General features: G+C 39.9%; 1 protein-coding gene across 1 annotated transcript in view; it reads right to left on the bottom strand.

Annotated features, from left to right (window-relative positions):
- Window positions 1-20,557, bottom strand: part of ZMYM4 (zinc finger, MYM-type 4) — a 26,725-nt gene that overhangs the window by 5,914 nt on the left and 254 nt on the right. The window contains exons 2-23 of the mRNA XM_008939274.1: window positions 20,270-20,554; window positions 18,823-18,890; window positions 18,060-18,230; window positions 15,170-15,248; window positions 14,498-14,750; window positions 12,374-12,548; window positions 12,046-12,258; window positions 10,959-11,106; window positions 10,195-10,310; window positions 9,792-10,064; window positions 9,158-9,308; window positions 8,732-8,904; window positions 8,221-8,371; window positions 7,477-7,617; window positions 7,143-7,180; window positions 5,817-5,961; window positions 4,666-4,778; window positions 4,142-4,313; window positions 3,057-3,110; window positions 2,756-2,935; window positions 2,131-2,225; window positions 1,409-1,580 (exon numbers count right to left, since the gene is read on the bottom strand). Coding sequence (XP_008937522.1) covers window positions 1,409-1,580; window positions 2,131-2,225; window positions 2,756-2,935; window positions 3,057-3,110; window positions 4,142-4,313; window positions 4,666-4,778; window positions 5,817-5,961; window positions 7,143-7,180; window positions 7,477-7,617; window positions 8,221-8,371; window positions 8,732-8,904; window positions 9,158-9,308; window positions 9,792-10,064; window positions 10,195-10,310; window positions 10,959-11,106; window positions 12,046-12,258; window positions 12,374-12,548; window positions 14,498-14,750; window positions 15,170-15,248; window positions 18,060-18,230; window positions 18,823-18,890; window positions 20,270-20,554 — 3,366 coding nt within the window. The remainder of the gene's footprint in view (window positions 1-1,408; window positions 1,581-2,130; window positions 2,226-2,755; window positions 2,936-3,056; window positions 3,111-4,141; window positions 4,314-4,665; window positions 4,779-5,816; window positions 5,962-7,142; window positions 7,181-7,476; window positions 7,618-8,220; window positions 8,372-8,731; window positions 8,905-9,157; window positions 9,309-9,791; window positions 10,065-10,194; window positions 10,311-10,958; window positions 11,107-12,045; window positions 12,259-12,373; window positions 12,549-14,497; window positions 14,751-15,169; window positions 15,249-18,059; window positions 18,231-18,822; window positions 18,891-20,269; window positions 20,555-20,557) is intronic.

Below are 20,557 nucleotides of genomic sequence, written 5' to 3'. Positions count from 1 at the left end.
TGCTGAACCCAAGAGGTGGCACAGCAAAGGCAGTGCAGGGCTGATAAATAGATTTCACCTCTGTAACTGGACTCAGGGGAATCCCCAGTGAGAGAAAGATCTGGAGTATTTCCTGATAGTTCTGGACATGAGTTGGGTGCAGCATATTTGACTCCTTAAAGGGAGAAGGAATGAAGAGTTTAGCAGGACATGAATGGGATTTGGAAAGGAAAGCAGAGCAACCAGGGAATCGATCGATCAAGGGATCTGCAGTGAAATGACCAGGCCTGGCTGGCAAGTGCCTGCTGGGGACTAAGCAGGGAATTGTTCTGGGAGGGGTGGGAGTGGAGATGGTTTCCTGGAACTGCCTGAGGTATTTGCTTTTTATCCACAAGAAGAAAACACAGTAACGCATGTGGTTAATCTTCTTCTGGGAAACAAAAACCAGATGTCCTCATGTAACAACAACAAAAATTCCAAATAAAAGAAGAAAAAGTAGATCTCCTATTTAGAATTTTTCCTTTTGGGATCTTCCTCATGTAAGTCCTACCACACTTAGTTCTTTACATTGCAGAAGTATTAAATATGATTTGCTCTCTTCCCCACCATGCCCCAATAACTCAATTATACTCCTAACTTAAATTCTCTGCTTGACTCTGAAAATTTCCTCACCAAACTCTTACTGCAAACATGTAAAACAGATTTGAGGCCAGGGGAAAGGGGAGTTAGACACTGCCAAATCCCAGGACTGATGTGCTTTTGTAAAAAAACCAAAAAATCTGTAATTAGAAAACCAAACATAAGTGACATTTATATTGTCATTATTATCTATCACCCTAGGCAGATAAAAGGAACAATTCATGCCTTTTAAAGTTAGTTCCAGACAAGGTGCAGCACAGAATGGGTGACTTTTGGAAGGCTTCTTTCTGGCTTTGAAGCCTACAAATAAGATGCTCAGATTTTAATGTTGTAGCACACAATATTTTTAAAACAGTTATGCTGACAAATACTTTGTGAAGCATTAGCTTCAGAAAAAAAAGATGGAGCCAAGTTCGTGTTGTCAACTTAGACTAGGGCCTGATAATAGATCAGTAAAGACCCTTCAGCTGCATAAAGCATCTCTTCTACAAATGAAGAATTACTATGTGCAAATGAACAAAGTGGAGGTTAAAAGACCAACATTTCTAAGATCAAAAAGAAATCTGGTATTTTAGAGCCTGTTTTAATAGGCAAAAGGACAATTAAGAATGGAAGAGCTATGATTCTTAAATGCATTAAAAGATGTAAGACAGTATTCTGCAAAACTCTTTCTTCACCCATGGGTATTTTAAAACTCAGAAATATCTAATCCTCATTTTTTTGAACAGCATATTCCACCAAGTGCTCTTCAACTAAATATTCCTGTTTCTACTCGGAGAGGAAAAATTACCTGAAAACTGCAGGTCCCCTTGTTCCTCCTGTGCATTTTTCCATTGGACCCAGTTTTTCCAGGCGTTTACCCCATACATGTATTTCAGGGTCATCCCAGAAACAGAGCAGCCTGGGTAGGAGCCCTGCATCAGGTTCCGGGGCTCCACAGACACCACAGACTTCTTCCGGCCCTGCGGGAGAACAGACACATCAGACCAAGCACTGAATAAGCTCTGAACTTGAGCCCACAAAAAAACCTCCATTATATTGACATCATAACAAAATCCTACTCTCGTGGCAGAATCTGAGTGGGTGTTTATATCTTTTTAATACGTGGATAAATGCTAGCCACACTTTACAGAAAAGGTGCAATAAAATACAGAAATTCTCACTGTGGTAGATATGAACAGAAACATATTCCTCTCTAGCTACAGAAGAAAAAAAAGTTCTTTCCCGTAGATTATGACACTACTCAAAAGACATTTCTTTTGGAGTTTTTTGAAACAATATACACTTGTTAAATGTTTTGTACTAAAAAGAGCATTTTTTTCTACCTAGTTGCAGAGGGGGAGGAAAGAAAAATCTTATCTCCTACAGCAAAACAGGAAAAAATACACAGTGTGGTTTAACTCAATTCTCATTTTCACCCTGGAGTGTATTTTTTTACTTCTGAGAATAAGCATGTGCAGTGTGTTCTGACTCCCCAGGCAAGGAGGGTGTGTCCCAGAGGGACTTTCTTACCCGTCTCTTGGGCTGTGGGAAGCCATCTCTGTGTCTCCGTCTCGCTCGAGAACGTGAATGCAACCCCAGTCCTTTACTGAGAGGGTCAAAGGAGTCTGAAGTCAAATCAACACCATTAAGAGTTTAATTATATGATTTACCAGCCCAGGCAGAAGTGTCACTTAGATACTATGGATATATCTTACAGTTTGCAATCAAACCTGTATATTCAAATGATGCTTTACCTTTTAATAATTAGGCAACCTATGTCCTTTCTGTATAAAGCAATTAAACCCTCTGAAGAGGGAAAAAGCCACCCCACCAGTCGGTGCCCTTGCTCAGGTAAACCTAAATTCTTCTGCACCACTCACCTGGATTATATGTAGGGACACACAAGTGATAAATTCAAAGGACTCAAGCAAGGCCACCTGCTACTCCTGTCCAGGGTTCTATAGAATGCTGCCTTTAAAGACACCAGTAATATTTTTTCAATTGTAATTTTTAGTAGAGCTGATATTTTACTGCAGCTTTAAATATCCAGTTCTACTACATGAAAACACACCCCCTTCATAAGCAGGCTGCTGGTACAATGCTTACTCAGAAAATCTTGTGTACAACAGTGCAGTTTTCTCCACATTATACTGACCTGATGGAAAATCTGCTTCGAGGTCCTGTTCCACATCACCTTTGGAGAACTGCTTCAGCTCTGGCTCTGGCTCTGGCAGGGCATTTGATCGTAAGGCGTAGTGATTTAACTCCTCCTCCCAGCTATGTGGAGTGGACACAGCTTCTGACTCCAGATCACCACTGTAAGAGCTACCCTGGTCTGTAATGAGAGTGATCAGATACAGCAGGTGCTATAGGAAAGGGCAGACAAAGAGAGGGGCATGCAAAAGATAAAGCAGCATCAAAAGCCATTTGCAAAAAAAAAAACCAAACTAACTGACCTTTCTCAAATATCTTGGGGTCCAGAAAGAGTTCATGCTCAGATGTTTGAGATCCTTTAGGAAAAGAAGAAAATCTGCATCTACAACTGATTGAAAGCATACATAACTAATACAGAGTGCTTTGAACAAAAAAACCCCTATGCATTAGGTCATAATACTAACACACATGATGTGCCTTCTCCCCCACTAGACTTCTCCTAACAGCTTTCTACCTTGGTCATGCTGCTATGGGAGAAACACAAATGCAGAACTAATACATTTGCTCTTCCAAACATTTCCATCCCTCCGTGTTTGTTATTTGTGTCATCTGTAGACAAGTTATTTTGTTCATTTCAGCTTGTTCCACTTTTATTACAAGGGATAATCGCTATCCAACACGCTCTTACCTGCACCACCCTCCTAGAATCCACAATAAAAAGCCTGATAGGAAAATATTCTTGTAAATCAGCTGCTCTGTCATCTTCATTTTTACTCCTGCTAATGCATGATGTACTGATCTGCAGATTACTACCTCTTCTAATCTGTTACTGTCAACAAAAGTCAAATCAGCACCTAGGACCAGGGAAAGGGAAACATCTAAACCACTGTCAGTGCTCAGGATCTCACATGGGTTCTATGTCATGCAGAGTTCTACTGAATGTTGACTGATAAACCCTTGTGAAATTACTAAAGCTTCAGAGAGGTGCAACTACAATCAGCAACTGAAAGGGGAACTATAGAGGAAGAATAAATTAAATCTTAAAAGAAAATATGTTTTCAAAGCAAAGAACAGAATATTGTATCCAGAGGCAAAATGATCTCCAAATATACAGCTCAGCTTAACTCCCAGAAGGCCTCCTCATTTTAAAAGAGTAAGTAATCAAAACTGCTAAGACACAACGTAAGCGTTATAGTCCTGTCCAGGCTGGCACTTTACCTGCATGAACACTCTCATTATGGAAAATAAATGTTGGCAAGACAGCAGGACCATTTACCTTGGGGTGCATACTTGGGAGGCAGCCAGTCTAGGCCCTACACCTATCTCTCTATCTCCTGAGGATGTCAGTCTCACTTTATTTAGCTTCCTGTTTAAAAACACCACATACCACCATGAGAGTGCGTTTTTTCTTTCTCCTCATCTTCTGCAATCATTTCTGCCATCTGAAGGAGATCAGCTTCAAATGGATTTGTGGGACTCTTTTCCCTGATATCCTGAATAGATTCAACGATCTTGTCAGCATTATCCAGGGTGGTTGGGAACACCATGGGCACTGGTACCTATGGAACATGTGGAAAGCATCAGAGCATGTTTGGGGGTGCAGGGAAACAGCAAATATACAAGGGAGATTCCTCTCATTTCACCTTACTTATATTTTAGGACTACTAAATTCAATTTTAAAATAATTCCAGCTTGGATAGCTGGCTTAGTTTCTGCAACAACAAATTGGTAGTTTTGTGTGATGATGCTTCACACCACACAAATCACACTGTCATGTGACATGGAAAGAAATGGCTTCAGGGACTCCAAATACCACTTGCACAACTAGTCACAAAACCCAAAGACTTCTCTGTGTCCTGCTCAGAAACAAAACTGTAAACCACTTCTCTAGTGAACTGAAGCATGACTTACAGGTACTGGCATCCCAAGTGGAACTGGTGTGTACTGCGTGTAGAGGTGAAGGGGCACTGGCACAAACACTGGTACAGGAACAGGTACCACAATGATCCGGGGTTGAACTTCTTCTGTTATACCAAAAAACAGAACAAAACAAAACCTGTTTATCCACATGACTATCCAGCACGCTCCAGAGTCCCTGCTAATCATCTGGACTTCTGTTAGTAACTCAGCATGCACAGTCCCATGTCTTGGTTCACTAACAAGTGAAAGTATTACTTTTTCACAAGTACTAAAACTACAGCTGGGAAATAAACAGCACTGTGACTGTATTCATGAATGCTGGAAGGGAAGAGAGTGGACAGAAGGATTAAATACTACGGTCTGCATCCAAGTAAATGGTGTGTTACTGCAGTTATCACACAGTCGACTACAAGACCATAAAAAGGTAACATTAAAAAAACAACTATGATCTTCCCACTAAACTTTATCCTTCTCACTGAGAGGTTTACATCAAGGCTAGATAGCCTAAGTTCCTTCTGTAGTAACAATGATGAAGAAAGCACTCCATAATGGCAAGCTGCACTATGAAATAGCCTTTAAAGGTGCTTCTCTTTCCTCCCAGCACTCCCACAGAAGGAGCCTGAAGCAAATATGCATCTAATGAAATGATGTTAGAAATAGGGACTTCATTTTCATAGGTTCTTAGTACCTGTACCTAATAACTAAAGGAAAATGAAAGTTGAAATAATCTTTAAAAAATCATGCACTTTATTAAAAAGAGTCTGCTCTTGAGGCTTGAGCTGTGAGAGCCACGAACTCACAAATTCTGTCCTCAGGAAAATAAGTTCCCTCTGTGGCCTTTTGCACGTCACTTAACCATTGCACTTCATTCCCCACAGTTAAGACAATCACAGAATGCTGAAGATGAGTTAAAGCAAATCTCAAGATTCACCACACACAAAGCTTTTTGGATTTAAAAAAACCCAGCAATTATTTTACATCTGTAAAGCAAACTGCTACTTGGAAAATACCATACAACACTGAGAATTATTTAAGCTTTTGAAATACATTAAAAGCACTCTTTGTTACACCTATCACATGTTACTCTCTCAGCTGCAATACAGACCTTTATACCTTTATAAAACGGGAAGATAGATACATACCTGTCTGGCATTCTTTGTTTTGTGTGTGTGGTTTGCATGAGGTGGCCTTTGTCTGTGTGATTGGCTTGCATAACAATGCTTTGTTTTTTAGAAGTCTTGGTGGTTGTGATGATGGTAACTTTAGGGCATCAGTCTGAGTACTAGCCTGTTTGGAAAATCAGTGAGGGCAGAGTCAGTATTGCTTTGAAGGACATCATAAGATTAACATTTATTCTCTATTATGGGCAGTTGAACAATTTGAAATTCTCCTTGCTGATAAAAACGATCATTGAAAAACTACTGCAAAACCAGTTCATTGATGTATTTCATACTTTCTGGTCTTCACTCCAATTTGTTTTAATCAAACAACAGCCTTTTTGTTGTTGTTAACATTGCAGTGAACAAATCTGCAAGAATGTTTGGCTTCTGTAGCCAAATGACCTTTACAAACTTTTGACCTTGGAATCTGACTGATGACAAAGATATAAAGAGCAGTTATGCTAAGATGCTTTTGATGACTAATAGTCTGGCTGATACAGATACTCAAAAAACCTCAGTAAACTGATGTGAAACCACTGAAAAGAAATAAAGTTAAAAAAGAACACAAATACCAGCAGTACTGGTATCACCCCCTAATTACACACAGACTGACTATTCGTGCTTGTACTAATTTCATGTCCTGCTAACTCTAATTTTCATTCATGCATTCAAATAACAGGATCTATTTCCTTAGGGAAAATTCATACTCTCATCCATAAATGGCACTTCAGCTAAAGGCAAGGCTGTCTGTCTTCCAGAAGGTATGATCTACATAATAAAATCTTCATATTTTAAGAGAGTTGCAAGGAGTATACCACACACCTCAAAGAGCTCAGGAATAGGAACTCTAGGAGTTATTCACAGAGAAGTGGTGACAATGGTTCCCCACAACTCTGTCACCGCACTACTAGAGGGTGGGAAAGGAAACCTGAGCTGCAAAAGCTTGGTCACATCAGCCCCAGAAGCCCATGCTAGTCCTTTTGACATCACAACCTGCTTTTGGGCACAAAAGGTAGCCTCAAGTTCAGAATCCACACATGAATGCTTGAGGACTACAGCCATCCCATGAGCTGCAATTTGACAAGCTCTGTCTTAAAACATTTAATCAATCTGTGGACACAAAGAGAATTCTATACCATATGAGTTCTACCCATATTAAAAAAAGCCATCTGCAAGCTAGATGAATTTTAAAGCCCAATCAGAACCAGGAAAAGCAGTTACAAAACGACGGTGCAAAATTCTTGGATACTTTACTTGTTATTGATACAATCTGGGCCAAAGTGAGAAAAAGTCGCTCGTAAAACTTACGTCTCCTATTATTTTTGCTGTCACAGTAGGGACTGCACCTGTAAAGAAAAAGCACATAATAATAACGTGTGCACTTATCATCAAGGACCATAACCCATCCTCTGCCAAGGTCAAGAAAACCAACACTCATTAAACCTCATTCCCTGGTGTACGTACATAAATTTAAGTCATTATTGCTACCTAGGTAAAGGAAGGACAAAACTGTGACTGCCTGCACTGATGTGAAGCATAGTGAAGAAGTGGCTGTTGTCCTTAGTGGAAAAGGTCCCTGAATAAATATAAATGTTCAGGAATAAAGATTTAATAATAAAGGCATCATATTGAGCAGTCTTACCCTGCAAAACATTGTTGGAGTTAACCGTAGGCTGGGCAGCGGGGGTGCTTGCAAGGGACACCACATTTGCTATGACAGGGGTGGAGTCCTTTCTCAAAGAAGGAGGGCCTGAGGAGGAAGCTGGTGCCATAGAAAGGTTTGCTGGACAGAGCAAATAGAAGAAAACTAAAATAAGCAACAAGATAAAACAGCACTCACCCACCAGATTTATTTCCAAATGAAAACGCCTGCTCTACGAGAGGGGAACCCTGGTGTCAAACTGCAGCATTTCAGTTTAAATAGGAGCTGGCCACACAAGCAAACTTAAACTGTTTTCCAGTCACTGAAGCATTTTAGAAGCTCACTACAGTATAATATCAACTTCTGTTTGTCATAGTATGGATTACAGCAGCACTCAGGTTCTACAACAAACCAGGCACTTAACATGCCTTCAACAGATACCAGTATATTCTACCCCAACAAAATGGGCTTGTGCTTCATGAAAGTGATTAAAAAAAGTGGTTTACATCTTCTTTAAAATCACAGCCTAGGTCTGGTATACGAAGCAATTTCCTTTCATACCTGCAGAAGTCTGAAACTGTCTGAACTAAGAAAGAGATCTAAAAATGAGCCCATCCAAAGGCAATGGGTAAGCACCCGAGTAGAAGATACAGCTTCAAAAGTTCACTGAACTGAGTTTCCAAATAAATGTTCATACCACCATCATGCACACCAAAATGCAACACTAGTCCCAAGCTGGTTTACCTGTGTTGTTTGGGGCTGGAGGGTCAGGAACACTTTGCTGATTACAGAACAACAGAATACATAGCAGATTGCAAAAATGCTTGATCTCCCCTTGCCACTTCATGGACTCACTGAGTTTTCCTTGTCTCTTACAACCATCACACTTTGCCATCTAGGAAAACAGAGTGAGGGAGAAATTAAACACACTTGTAAACAGCAACAAAGAGTAGGTGTATAAAAACCTCTTTGCACCCTGCTCAGCAAATATAGTGTGAAGAAACTGGCATCATTTTTTCAGTGTAACACAAAGCAGAACAGTCAGGGTCTGTCTTCCCACAACCCATATTAGTTTTTCTCTACACAGAAAACTGCTACTCAAAAGTTAAGCAGGATTTACACATCTCTTGCATATACTACAACACATTCCATTGACACAGAAGTCGATTACAGGCAGTTCACTCAGCTCCTAACATATGAAGGTTCTTTTGGTAACACATTCATATTCTAGAGGATGCTCTGTGAGATTGCTTACCTGGTAATACAAAACTGTGAATTTAGACATGCACTCCTCTGAGCAAAATTCTTCCATTTTCCCCCCAAAGTGATGCTGGACCAGTTTGGGAGAAGCCTGTAAACAGTAACTGCACATTTTACAGTGGTTTCCCCAGCGTTTAGCCAAGTCATGCTTATAGAGTAGTTTACAACCTAAAAGAAGAGAAAAAACCAAAACCTAAAAAACATAGTTCAGTATCAAAATCATGTTTGCTCAACACTTCTGGTTCTTACATTTTGTTATGTCTGTAGTACTTGTTGAAACATGCCATTAAAATGTAAAGTGTGAACAAAGTTCTGTGTTTCTAAACCTAAAAAGATTAGGTTTCTCTTAATATCACCAATAATTTTAAGGCAAAACACTTCTGACTTGCTTTGTCTGAGACGTAGTCTTGCCCATTCTTACCTTCACTACAGAAGGGTTTATCTGTGCCTGAGAATTGCACTGTCTCCTTAATAATCTTCTCAGTTTTGCAGTATTCACACATTGCCATTACACCACTCCTCTTCTTATATTCATCACAGCAGGTCTTCCCACAGAACTGGAACATTTTACCCTGCAACACAGCCAGCATGTTTGGGTTTCAGCATTTCACATCCCAGGTAATAACATTTTCATTAATAAAACCTCAGAAGTGTATTTATGACCCTGAGAAATCAACAGAGAGTACTAGCAAATAAATCTCTTAGCACACCACTTAGCTGTGAAACACAGTAAAATTATCTGCTGAGAGCCCTCACCAGTGTGCTTTGTCCTGAAATTAAAAGGATCATCTCTGGGACAAAGAATCAGAGCTGTGACCTAGCCAAGCAACCAAAGGGTTTGGGTTTTTTTTTGAGGTTATTTTTTTCTGTTTTTAAGATCAAAGAGCTAGTATTAATATTCACTTTGATACTGGTTAAATGATACCAAAATCAGTTCCAAATTCCTCCACAGCAGGTAAGGAACAGAGCAGTACTGACAGACCATTGCACATCAGCTACCATTTCTTGGTTTTCTGTTGACAAACAGAAGCTTGCAAAGCCCTGATCTTTATTACCTTGTAGTCAAGCAGCTCTGGTTTGGTCGCAAACAATTTGTTACAGTGCTGACACCTGAGTTTTACAACAGGACGGGCAAAAGTGACTTGCTGGGACTGGGCAGCCAGCCTCTGGAGACCAGCTGCAGCTGAGGTGCTCATGGAGCTGGGGGACACTGTGGAGGTGGAGCCACTGGTCGATACCGTTGCCCCCGGGGGAATGCTTACAATGACTTGACCTTGAGACAGAGGAACCACTGAGGAGTTCACTCCTGCAGGCTTGTTGAACAAATTCTGCAGGAAAACAAATTGAGGAATAGATTTTATTTTACAACATTCCATATTCTTCCCGACATCCCAGATATCCATGCCATCAATTCATTATTCTGTTAATTCAGCTAAGAAGAAATCCTAGATGTCACACCTGAAAAGCTACTACACAACTGTAGCTGCAAAAATTGCGTATGCTCCCATCTGACATAGCCAAGTGATACTGAGGGTTTGATGAAGTTTTACAGCTGTTGCACTGAACTTGAACACCTGAGGGTGAAACAGAGAAGAAAAAGTGATTTATGCAACGTCAGGTTGTATTGCAGATAATTTTGCACTGTGCATACAAAACCAGTGAATGTGAATGACAAGCCAAGGTGCACACAGAAGCCCAAGATGAAGTTTCTACAGATTCAGAAGCAGACACTGCAGCTGCAGTGCCTGTTGCTTGCCAGATCCTCTAATTAATCTCCCAGTATCCCTAGGATGTCAGTAAGCATTTTTCTGTTTTACAAGAAAAATAGCTGTGAGTATGTGTGCCTAGCTCAACACAACCACAGGCAGAGGTAACTAAGCTAATCGCCCTAGAGAAGCAGGGCAGAGCAGTCACAGCACTGTCAGGGCCTATGGCCACAGATGTGGATTGGTGTAGCTGGGAAATCCACCAACTGCACTTGCAAGAGCAGAAAACAGTTTCAGGTTTATTATCATGTTTAAGCTTTGGAAAATCAAAGCTGAAATGACTGTACTGCCACTATTAATTTATCTACAGTAGAACGTCCTTACGTTCCCATCTCAGCACCTCCCTTCAAAAAAATAAAAGCCAATTCCCACCCTCCCAAAAAGGAGCATCAGCCCTAACGTGCAAGAAAAATGAAGTAAAATTATGCTTCTAAAGAAGTAAAATGAGAAACTTACCTGAAGAAGTAACCATTTTTACTTTATATGCTGACAAGCAGTTTACAGAACAAAACAGTTCCGTTTTTCCCAGGTTACTTGTGCTCTCTATCATCTCGGCTGAAGATCTCAAAGATTTACACAGTGTACAAGGTGTAATTTTAGCTGACTTCTGTGGAAACATCAACATCTATCAATCCATTGGAAACTCAATATTTTTATTAACCTGGAAATGAACTGCTGACATATAAAATGTGTATAAAAGTGGCTGGCAGTGCACTTAAAACAGCGCCTATATTACAGATGGATTATTTATGATGCAGATCCACTTCTCCAGTTCTCCAGTATGTTTGTTAGGTTCACACTTTGACCACCTGAGATCTGGGCTCTCTCTCATTCTGAGTATGGCCTTTGCAGGGCAGTAGTATGAAAACCCTCTCCTTTCCAGCTTATTCCATTTAATTTCCAGATGTTTTTCAAAGAACAACTAATGCTGTAGGTAATTTTCTGGATTAAATACTTTAACTGGATATTTTTTTTTAAAATTTCATTAGGCCCTTCTTGGCCTAAATGGTCTGAATAATGGTGTAGCAGAGTCAAGTCACAAAATTAAGTTACCCTATCTTATCAGATGGCAGTTTTTTCTAAAGTAATTATATTAAAATAAGTCAGCTAAAAATAATTGAGCTATTCTAACAAATAAAGGTTCTTTCAACTGCACAGCTCTTTAAGAAGTTCCATTATAATAAAATATAAATTTTTTAAAGTTTAAAAATTAAACTAAAAATTACCAACTATTACTTCTGCTCTACAATTAATTCAAATGCTACAATTTAATAGAGGATACTCAAACAGGGAGCATATCAAAGGCTGAAAAAAGTCACAGGGGACTGCTGCTGAGTGTCTTCTCTCCCCCTGCAATACTCTGCCAGCTGGTTCAGTGGTAAGGGAAACAGAACATGTATGGGCAAAGATGAAGCAGCAACTGGCAAAAGGAGCTATCTTAGACCCTAACAGTAACTGAAATCATCAACTAAAAAACTGCGTGTTTCTTAAAACACCCAAAATCCAATCAAAGATGTATTTTTAATACTCTGTCAAAACATACCTGCTTGTATGCTGTCAGACATGCTGAACTGCAGAACTTTTTTGACTGTCCCTCAATCTGCAGCATGTAACACTGGCCGGAGCCAGTGTAGCAGTATCCCCCACAATTCTCACAGCAGTTCATGGTCAGGTTGTTCGCTGAACGGAACTTGGAGAAGCAGGCGTCGCTGCAGAGCTTGTGCACAACGTTCTGGTAGTTCACCTCATGCCTGATCTGGAAGAGAAGTGGGAGATATATATATAACAAAGACACAAAGAATATGTGTGTTCATCTCTGAGCTAGCAAGTTGTCCTGATCTAAAGGGAATTAAAAATGAGCTTGCAATTACCACTGCATTCTTCTGGCACATGCTGCACTTGGTTGAAATGCTGTTAGTGTGGATAGTTACAATGGGTTTCATCTTCAGTTCACATGTAGAAAGACAAGACTGGCTGCAGAAATCCTTACTGGGGTTTGTATTGTCAAACTGGGCAGTGATTACATCCTTTGGATTTACAATGTCTCTATGGATAAAAGAAAAACAAACAGAGAGATAAAGAATAAATGTTGGTTTCATGTCAACTTGCTGTCCTTTCTTCTGCTGCAGACTAAACATTCTCTACAAGAGGGTGGACTCACTCAATTTCATGCTTTTCTGTTTGCTGATCTAAGTACCTGACTTCAGTTTTCTTCTTCTATTAGAAAAATAGTTAAGAAGTACAATTCTCAAGTAGATATTTTGTGAAACACTTTGTACCTGGACTTTCAAGTGGCCTATAGAGGCATCAAGCCACATCATTACATCTTTTCAAAAGGAACTGGGACCAAATAACTGTTTTGCACAGTATTTGCTAAAAAAAATAAATAAATAAATTAGAAAGCAGGGTATGTGGAATAATTTCCTCTAACAATGAAAATGCCAGTCATAATGGGGTAGGGGAGAAAAAAGGAAAAATGAAAGGTTACAATTTGTAATCACCATGTAGTTCAGTCCAGAACTGTCTGACTAATATTGTGACTGCCTATTTCTCATCTCCCATCTATAATTTTGTTTATTTGTTATTTGCTGGATTTGACAAACTGAACTTTCTCTTCATTTCTTCTTTCTTTTGAAACAGTTGTTCACAGAAAGTACCCAAAGCTCTTAAATCAAAAAACTAGGAGGAAATATTTATGTCATTCTCTTGGTTGACAAACTGAACTTTCTCTTCATTTCTTCTTTCTTTTGAAACAGTTGTTCACAGAAAGTACCCAAAGAGGAAATATTTATGTCATTTTCTTGGTTGGAAGGATGCCTCCTCCTTACTTGTCAGAGGTAAACCATTTTTCAACAGAATAAATACAAATTACAGACAAGACTACTAAACTTTGTAACAAGGCCTCTTCACAACGAGACACAAGTGAAAAAAAAAATTAACTGAAGTCTCAAATTTAAGTTCAGTTGACCCTGTAGAACGGAAAGCAAGAAATGTGTTGTTGAAGAAATGATGAACAAAGCCACATTTCTTTTGTGAAGTAACTTTAATAACTAAAAATAATGCATATCAGTAGTCCTTTATAAACAGACTGCAGCACAATCAGTCTGCAAAGGTATTTATTTGCCTCACATCAGTGGTACAGTAAGATGTCACCTTAAAGAGTAAGCGACAGAGGTGTCTTTTCGTTAATTTGGACATAATGATATAATGAACACAAAATTTTAATTATTAAAATGTTATTTTTTAGAGCTGAAGATTCAGGCCTGTGTTTCCAACAGGACTGTGGAAAATGTAGCTTTTCTAAAGAATTTTTTTCCAAGTCATCTCACAGCAGCAAACCTTGCCTTCCCACTCCAGGCCTAGGTAGAAAGTAACTAATTCAGGTGCTGAAGCCTCAACTACCTAAAAAACTCAATTCTTAATAAATTAATCTCTCTACCTCTTATGAAAGCAGTATTGACATATTTTGAAGAGCTGAGACCTACAGAAATCTAAGCTCTCAGAATGAAGCCACACTGGAAAGTTAATTTTTTTCTTTAGAACCTGGAGGAAATATCCTGCCTCAAATGTATTCATTTACCCATGCTTTATTTCATTTTAGGCATTCAGTAAATCTATTTTCATCTAGAAAAAAATAATATATAAAATATTTTTTTTTAAAATGTGCTCTTGTTAGTGGTTTTGAGAGTGCAATCACATTTTAAAACAGCACTGGAAACTTTGAAACACCATTTTTCATATCTGGCTCATTTAAATCAAGACAAGATGCATAACAGGCTTTTAAATGTATGTGTATGTAAAATCCAATTAATGAAGTGGATCTGAAAGTGGACAGACCAATTAACAAGTAACACAACCAGCCTGAATTCTTTGAAGGGAAGCATAGCAGAAGCAGGCATTACAGAAGCAGCATGTTGTGTAAATAGAGAACTGAAGCCTTTCGTTATCTGATTGGATATCAACTATTACTAGAACAAATTAAAACACTGTCCTACTTTGAGCAGCTTGAGCAGGTTTTCTTGGTGGAAGCTGGTGGGCGAGAGGCTGGAACAGTGTATCCAGTGAGGCACAGTGTGGAGCAGAAGAGCTGGGTAGAGCCTTTCCTCTGGTATGCGGTTTGCCCCTTCTGCAGGATTTTTTTACAGCCAGAACAGGAAACCCGAACAGCTGTGGCTGGAACTGAAGGAAGCATTTTACTCATGCCAGAGGATGCCACAGCAGGCTGGAAACCTGATGACAGCTGTGGAGCTGAAAAAAAGAAAAACACACAGAGAAAACATAGAGTAACTGTTACATACATATCACACGTAATTCACTTCTGTGCAGGGGGCATGCACAAAGCCTATGACTTCATTTGGGTTGTCAGGGTCTAAGAGAGAATTAAATAGCAGATGAAGCTGTCATAAATACATGCCCTGTGCTTGTTTTCTGCACAGCAGACTGTTTCAACTACCCTTAGGACTGAGAGAGCATTTTTACCATCTATTTCACATTTAATTTTCCTTTGCTTCAAAAATATGGTATTTTTGTATCTCTGAATTTCACTGTCTCTCAAAAAATTTTTTTGACCCACTGGGGTCAGACATAGAAAAGAAAATGCAGAATAAACTGCAAGACTATTTGCAAAAGTGATATATTTTACAGATTTAGATATGCCTGTTCCTTACCAAGAGGACTGCCACTGACTGAAAATACAGCACTGATTTTCAGCTCCCCTTCCTGAGTTTTTGGCTGTTGGCCGTACTCCTAAAACAAAGGAAAGGAAAAGGAGAACAAATACACACATGTAATAACAGGTGAGATGATTTCCATTCTTTCATAACGCTGTACTGAAATCTTAAGGAAGAGTGAGTCTCCCAAGCCTGCTCCAAAGGCCAAGTTAACAGATGTTGCTGTCTAAGCACCACACACAGAACCTGCTCAGAGGTTCACAGCAAACTGCAACCAAGGGTATTGTGTAGAAATGGAAAAGCAAGGCTGTCTGGTGGATCCCCCTTCCAATTCGTTCTCAAGACTCCTCAGAATTCAGCTGGACAAAGCTTAAGAGAAATCTCTGCTTTCCTCTCACAGACCTTCCATCCAGGAATGCTTTGAAGCCCTTGCCCCTGCTCTGTGAAACAAGCTTTATCTTCATGTTCACAGATGATAATGGTGGAACAGGGACTGGGACCTAGACAGTGAGAAGCCTTCTGTACTTAACCAGGAGTGAAGTACCCTGGAGGAGCCTGGGGGGAGCTTTGCAGCAGATCAAAGCTGGCACCACTAATGCCAGACCATCACAGTCCCTGCTCAGACTGGCTTCAGTGAGAGGGAAACAACCTCATGCTTTCTACAGGAGGAGAAAATCCCCACAGACAGTGCTTGTGGAATAGCTGACATACTCTGAATTACCAGCTCACTCCACAGCAGCTATTCATACTCTGACACCATGCTTCTGCCCGTGCCCTCCCCAGAAATCTGAACTGTAAAGCAGCTTGTAACACTCTGCATGTAAATCTTAATAGGCTGAAAAGCATAATCTCTTTGGAACTACAGAGATGGTAAGATTTAACCTACTTACAGTCATCTGAGAGTAGCGAGGGCATGATGTCATGTTATGACTGAGCTAAATTCACGGCTGCTGTCTGGCTGCAAGGTAAGCCAATTCAAAATCACTATGGAAAATTAAGCTGTCGCTTCGCAGTGGCAGTGAACTGCTCCCTCAGCTTAAGCCACTTCCTATAACCACACACTAACATCCATGTAATACTGGCTTAAACTTCACAATTCTACTCCTGTGGGAAAATAAAAAGTTTCTATACTAAGACAACCCAACTATTTCTTCAACAGGTTTCCTAGGAGAACAGGCAATGCTATTTGTTCATCACGTGAACCATCAGAATGAAACATTAAAAGCTCAAGTAAGAGGAGTTTCTAAGCTGGGTACAGGCATCTTGGGATGACACGTTTTAAAGCACTACAGCTTTCTTAATGGTACCATTTTAAAACTAGGTATTTGCAGAAATACAGGTTTTTAAGCATTTTAACGGCAGTTTTAAACTTAGTCAACACTAGTACGAGAAATGGAGGTAAATCCTGACACCAACTGTGCCTGGTTAAGTCTAGTTTCACAGCAGTGGAACAGTGCTGAAAGCCAAAATCCTTTGGCTCCAGCTGCCAGCTACAGCAAGAAATGCTCTTATCTTTCAGGATGCTTGAAAAAACCCAAACAGCCCACATTAATTCCAATCTAAAACAAAACAAAATGAACCTTCACCATTTCTCATACTTTTGCAGTATCGGGCAGAGTTGATAATTACAGGATTTTACTCCAGGAATTAATATGTTTAACAATACGATATTTGATATTTAAATTCTTCACTTCTTTGACTTTGTACTACGATCTTTGATAACCACAGACATCTTATATTGCATTCCACACAAATCCCCACAGCAGATGCCATCTTGGGAGGACAAAAGAATAGACAGATTTAACTAATCTACACATAATTTGACATTATATACGCTTAAAGAAAACCAAAACCAAAAAAGTGACAGACACTCAACAAATCAGAAGGGCAGTGAAATCTGAACAGTTTCAAATACTTAGTTTACTTCTTTATTTTATTAAGCCAAGAGTACTATGGGGAAAGTAGAACAAATGTTGGGAAGACAGGCCCAGAGAGAAGAGGAGGTATAGCAGAAGTACAGAGGATGATGCTAGAAAAACTAAACGCCTGCACAAGAACACCAGCACTCTTGTGTGGATGCCAGTGGGAGGAATTGCCTTGGGAAGCTGTGCACACCTTGAACTGCATGTAAAGTTTGGTACATGACCCAAATATTAGCAGTGAGGAGACAGGAATTGCCACACAGATCACTTCCCTGGTGTCACACGGCAAACCAGTGGCAAAGAGACCTGTTAGAGCTCAGCAATCCTTGCCCCAGCACCGCTCAATCCATAGGTCAGACTTTCTCCATTTTGCAATTATTGAACTTTTAACCTGTATCATCACAAAAAATGTCAGTCTCAAATGAGAAAGTCAATTAAACACATGCTTAAATTGACTTCACTGAGGTGTACGTGTCGAAATATTTTGCTAAGGTAAGACCTCGAAGTGTCACTTTAAAACAAGAACAAGCCATGAACCTCTGTGCTCCCAAAGACAACCTTCAGGAGGGAGGCAGCAGAACAGTGGCAGGATTAGCACCGTTTCAGCTACACATCTCTGACTGTGACTGCTCACAAAGCATTCAGCCAAATACGATTTACGTTTTATTTCTAGTGAGACTGAGTTGAGATCAAGTGTCTCTGTTGCCACAGATTTAACTATGGAAGTTTTACAGCACTTTGCTTTGTCTCTAAATGAAAAGCGAAACATTTTCAGTGACATAGTAACATGACATCAAAAAGCTGGGGGTTTGGATTTCATGGTAGTATAAGAGGGAAAAATCCTTCTACTAAACTACGTTCTTCAAGTTAAATTTCGGTCAACAAACCAAATAAATTGCTGAATTTCTGTCCAGCTTATGCGGTCAGCTGTCAGACCAAAATGAGAAATGCAATGGGAAACTTACCTCGGAATTATCAGGTTCATCTTTAATTTTGTCTAATAGTCCCTGCTGTGGGGCCATAGCTTTATCATATTCGTCATCCAAAGGCTCCTCCTTAATTCTAATATTTGGTGCAAAGGAATTCCCCAGCTCTTGTCCAATAGATTCCTTACTAGAAAATAGGTAGCTAGACTCCTGAAACAATAATATGAAAAAGAATTCACCCTCCTGCATCTGCCATGAGGAGTTGGGCTGCTGCCAAGGGGAGTTTTTGTGGCAGACCAAGAGAAATGGGTCCTGCCACTGGAAGGTGGGAGAAATGATGGGCAGCAGCTGCTGCCTCTGCCTTGCTGCAGCACCCTCTGCCATCCCACCCCCAATCCTTTCCACTCCTCTGGACAAAGCAGAAGCCACCCAGCTCTCTAAGTTGGTTGTCAGAAGGGGCCCTCGGCTGTCTGGGCAGTGTCTCCTGTGGATACAGCTCTTCCCTGTCTCATCTGGCAAAAAGGCAGCAGGACAGATGGATGCATCCAGGTCTAGATTCGGCTCACCAGTCTGTCAGACCATGCTGAACATGAAAGTGGCTATCAAAGGAATCCTCAATCCAAAGAGAGGGTCAGCAAAATTTTACAAAATTATATGCACTGTTTAAGTAGCAAAGATGTCTACGAGTCAGAAGATCAGTTTTCTTGATACTCAAATTTACACTCAAATGCAAAATACGTTTTTTGAATTATTCCAGTATATTGCTGCACTTGCAAAAGTGTTTGAAAGATCTATAGCTTACCCTGAAGTTAGTTTCTGGAGTTTGTGGCGCTAACTGCGTCCGTAATGTTTCTTCTACTTGATTATGAACTGAGGAAAACATATACATTAAATATAAATAAATACAGATTCCAAGGCATTTCCTTTAAAACTATCTATAATCTCATACTGATCCCCAACCCCACAGCCTGACAGCACTTTAGAACTAAACTACTCCCTTCCTCCTTCCTGCAAATACGATGGTAACCCTTAAGGAGAATCAACATTTATTCTATTGTCCAACTGGACCATTATTTTCCCATTCCAGCAAAATGACTGCAAAATTCTGAGGTGAATTGTTTATACAGAATTTTCTACATCCCAGTGGGTTATGAACTCTCCCATGTTTTGTCATTTAAATCAGAAAATACTTTTCAGATCAAGAACTTGGATCCTTTTCTTTGCTGTTCTGGTCTTTTGCCTTTTCCCCTCCTTCTTGGGAAATAGTGCACAGAAATATTCTTCACTTGGTAAGGTAAAAGTAAAGAGACATCTTTAACTCCTCTTTATTTTAGAAACATCTGTATTGTTTCTCTATCATTTTGTGGAACCTGGAAGCCCTGATTTTAAGACACTGTTACTAAACATACAAAGTTGAAATACCAGCATTATAAGCTGTGAATCTCTCACTTGTTGGCCAACCCTCTCTCCACAAAGTCTTGGGGATAAAATGAACTCACACGTTCCAGCCTAGTTACTCTTAACTCCTTCATTCACTGTTCTGCCGTAACATTCAGAGCTTGGGAAGTCAAAAAAAAGTGTGTGGGCAGCAAGGCTACTGATGACTGTCAGGCTCCAACAAATGAGAAATGGATTACAGGCATCTTTGGTTCTCTCCAATGTTGGCTGGACAAAGCCCATGACACAAGTATCTGAGGAAGGAGAGCAGTCTCCCAGGAAAAGCAGATCCCATGTTACTCTCTGGCTTACTTCCTGCAGACACCTTTCTAGCAAGACTTTTTCTAATGCTACTATCAAATGCATACTGCTTTAAATACATATATATTAATGAAGAATTAGTACTTGGCTCAAAAAAATCTTTCCTGGCCATCAACTTAACTTAAACTTCATAATTTTTCTTTTAAGGAGTTCCAAGGTCTATAAAAAGCACTGAGGAAAAACAGAAGGAAGCTTGAATTGTCACCCAGCTTGGATTAGTAAACCACAACAACAAAGGATATGTTGAGGTTTTGAAACAAGCTGTGGAGGACACAGCCCCTCCCTAACACTGCCAGGCCCTTCTGCAAATCCTAGTCCCAACACAGAACTCACTGTATTTCAGGGTTCTTTGTAAAATGCTGCCCTACATACAGCTATGCACCTTCTCTTCAGGAGGATGATGTTTTTAATAACTACCCCTCTTGCTAATTTCTGCCTAGTTCTGTCTTCCTTTTTTGCTGGGTAGCCAGGTCTATGATGTCAACAGTTACCTGCTTTGTCAAGAAAACTGCTTTTCAATCTAGAATCCATATCTTTAGGGATTTTTTCCAACCGTTTTTCACGTTCTTGAAAATGTCCTTCTCTATTCTTGTCCTTTGCTGAAAAAGTCTCTTTGCCATTATCTCTCGTTATGCTAAAATCTTTTCGAATCTGTTTAAATACAGGGCCCTGCTCAAATGGGGAAGTGAGATCCTTCTGGATTGCATCCTGAATCTGAACTTCTTTTTCACTGTCCAACTCATGTTCTGTAATTCTCTTGCCCTCTTCCAGATGGCCTT

Source organism: Merops nubicus, unplaced genomic scaffold (assembly GCF_000691845.1).
Source record: "Merops nubicus isolate BGI_N331 unplaced genomic scaffold, ASM69184v1 scaffold22344, whole genome shotgun sequence".
In the NCBI taxonomy this organism is placed as follows: domain Eukaryota; kingdom Metazoa; phylum Chordata; class Aves; order Coraciiformes; family Meropidae; genus Merops; species Merops nubicus.
The sequence above is the reverse complement of the archived record's forward strand: the minus strand, read 5'-3'. Positions and strand labels throughout refer to the sequence as shown.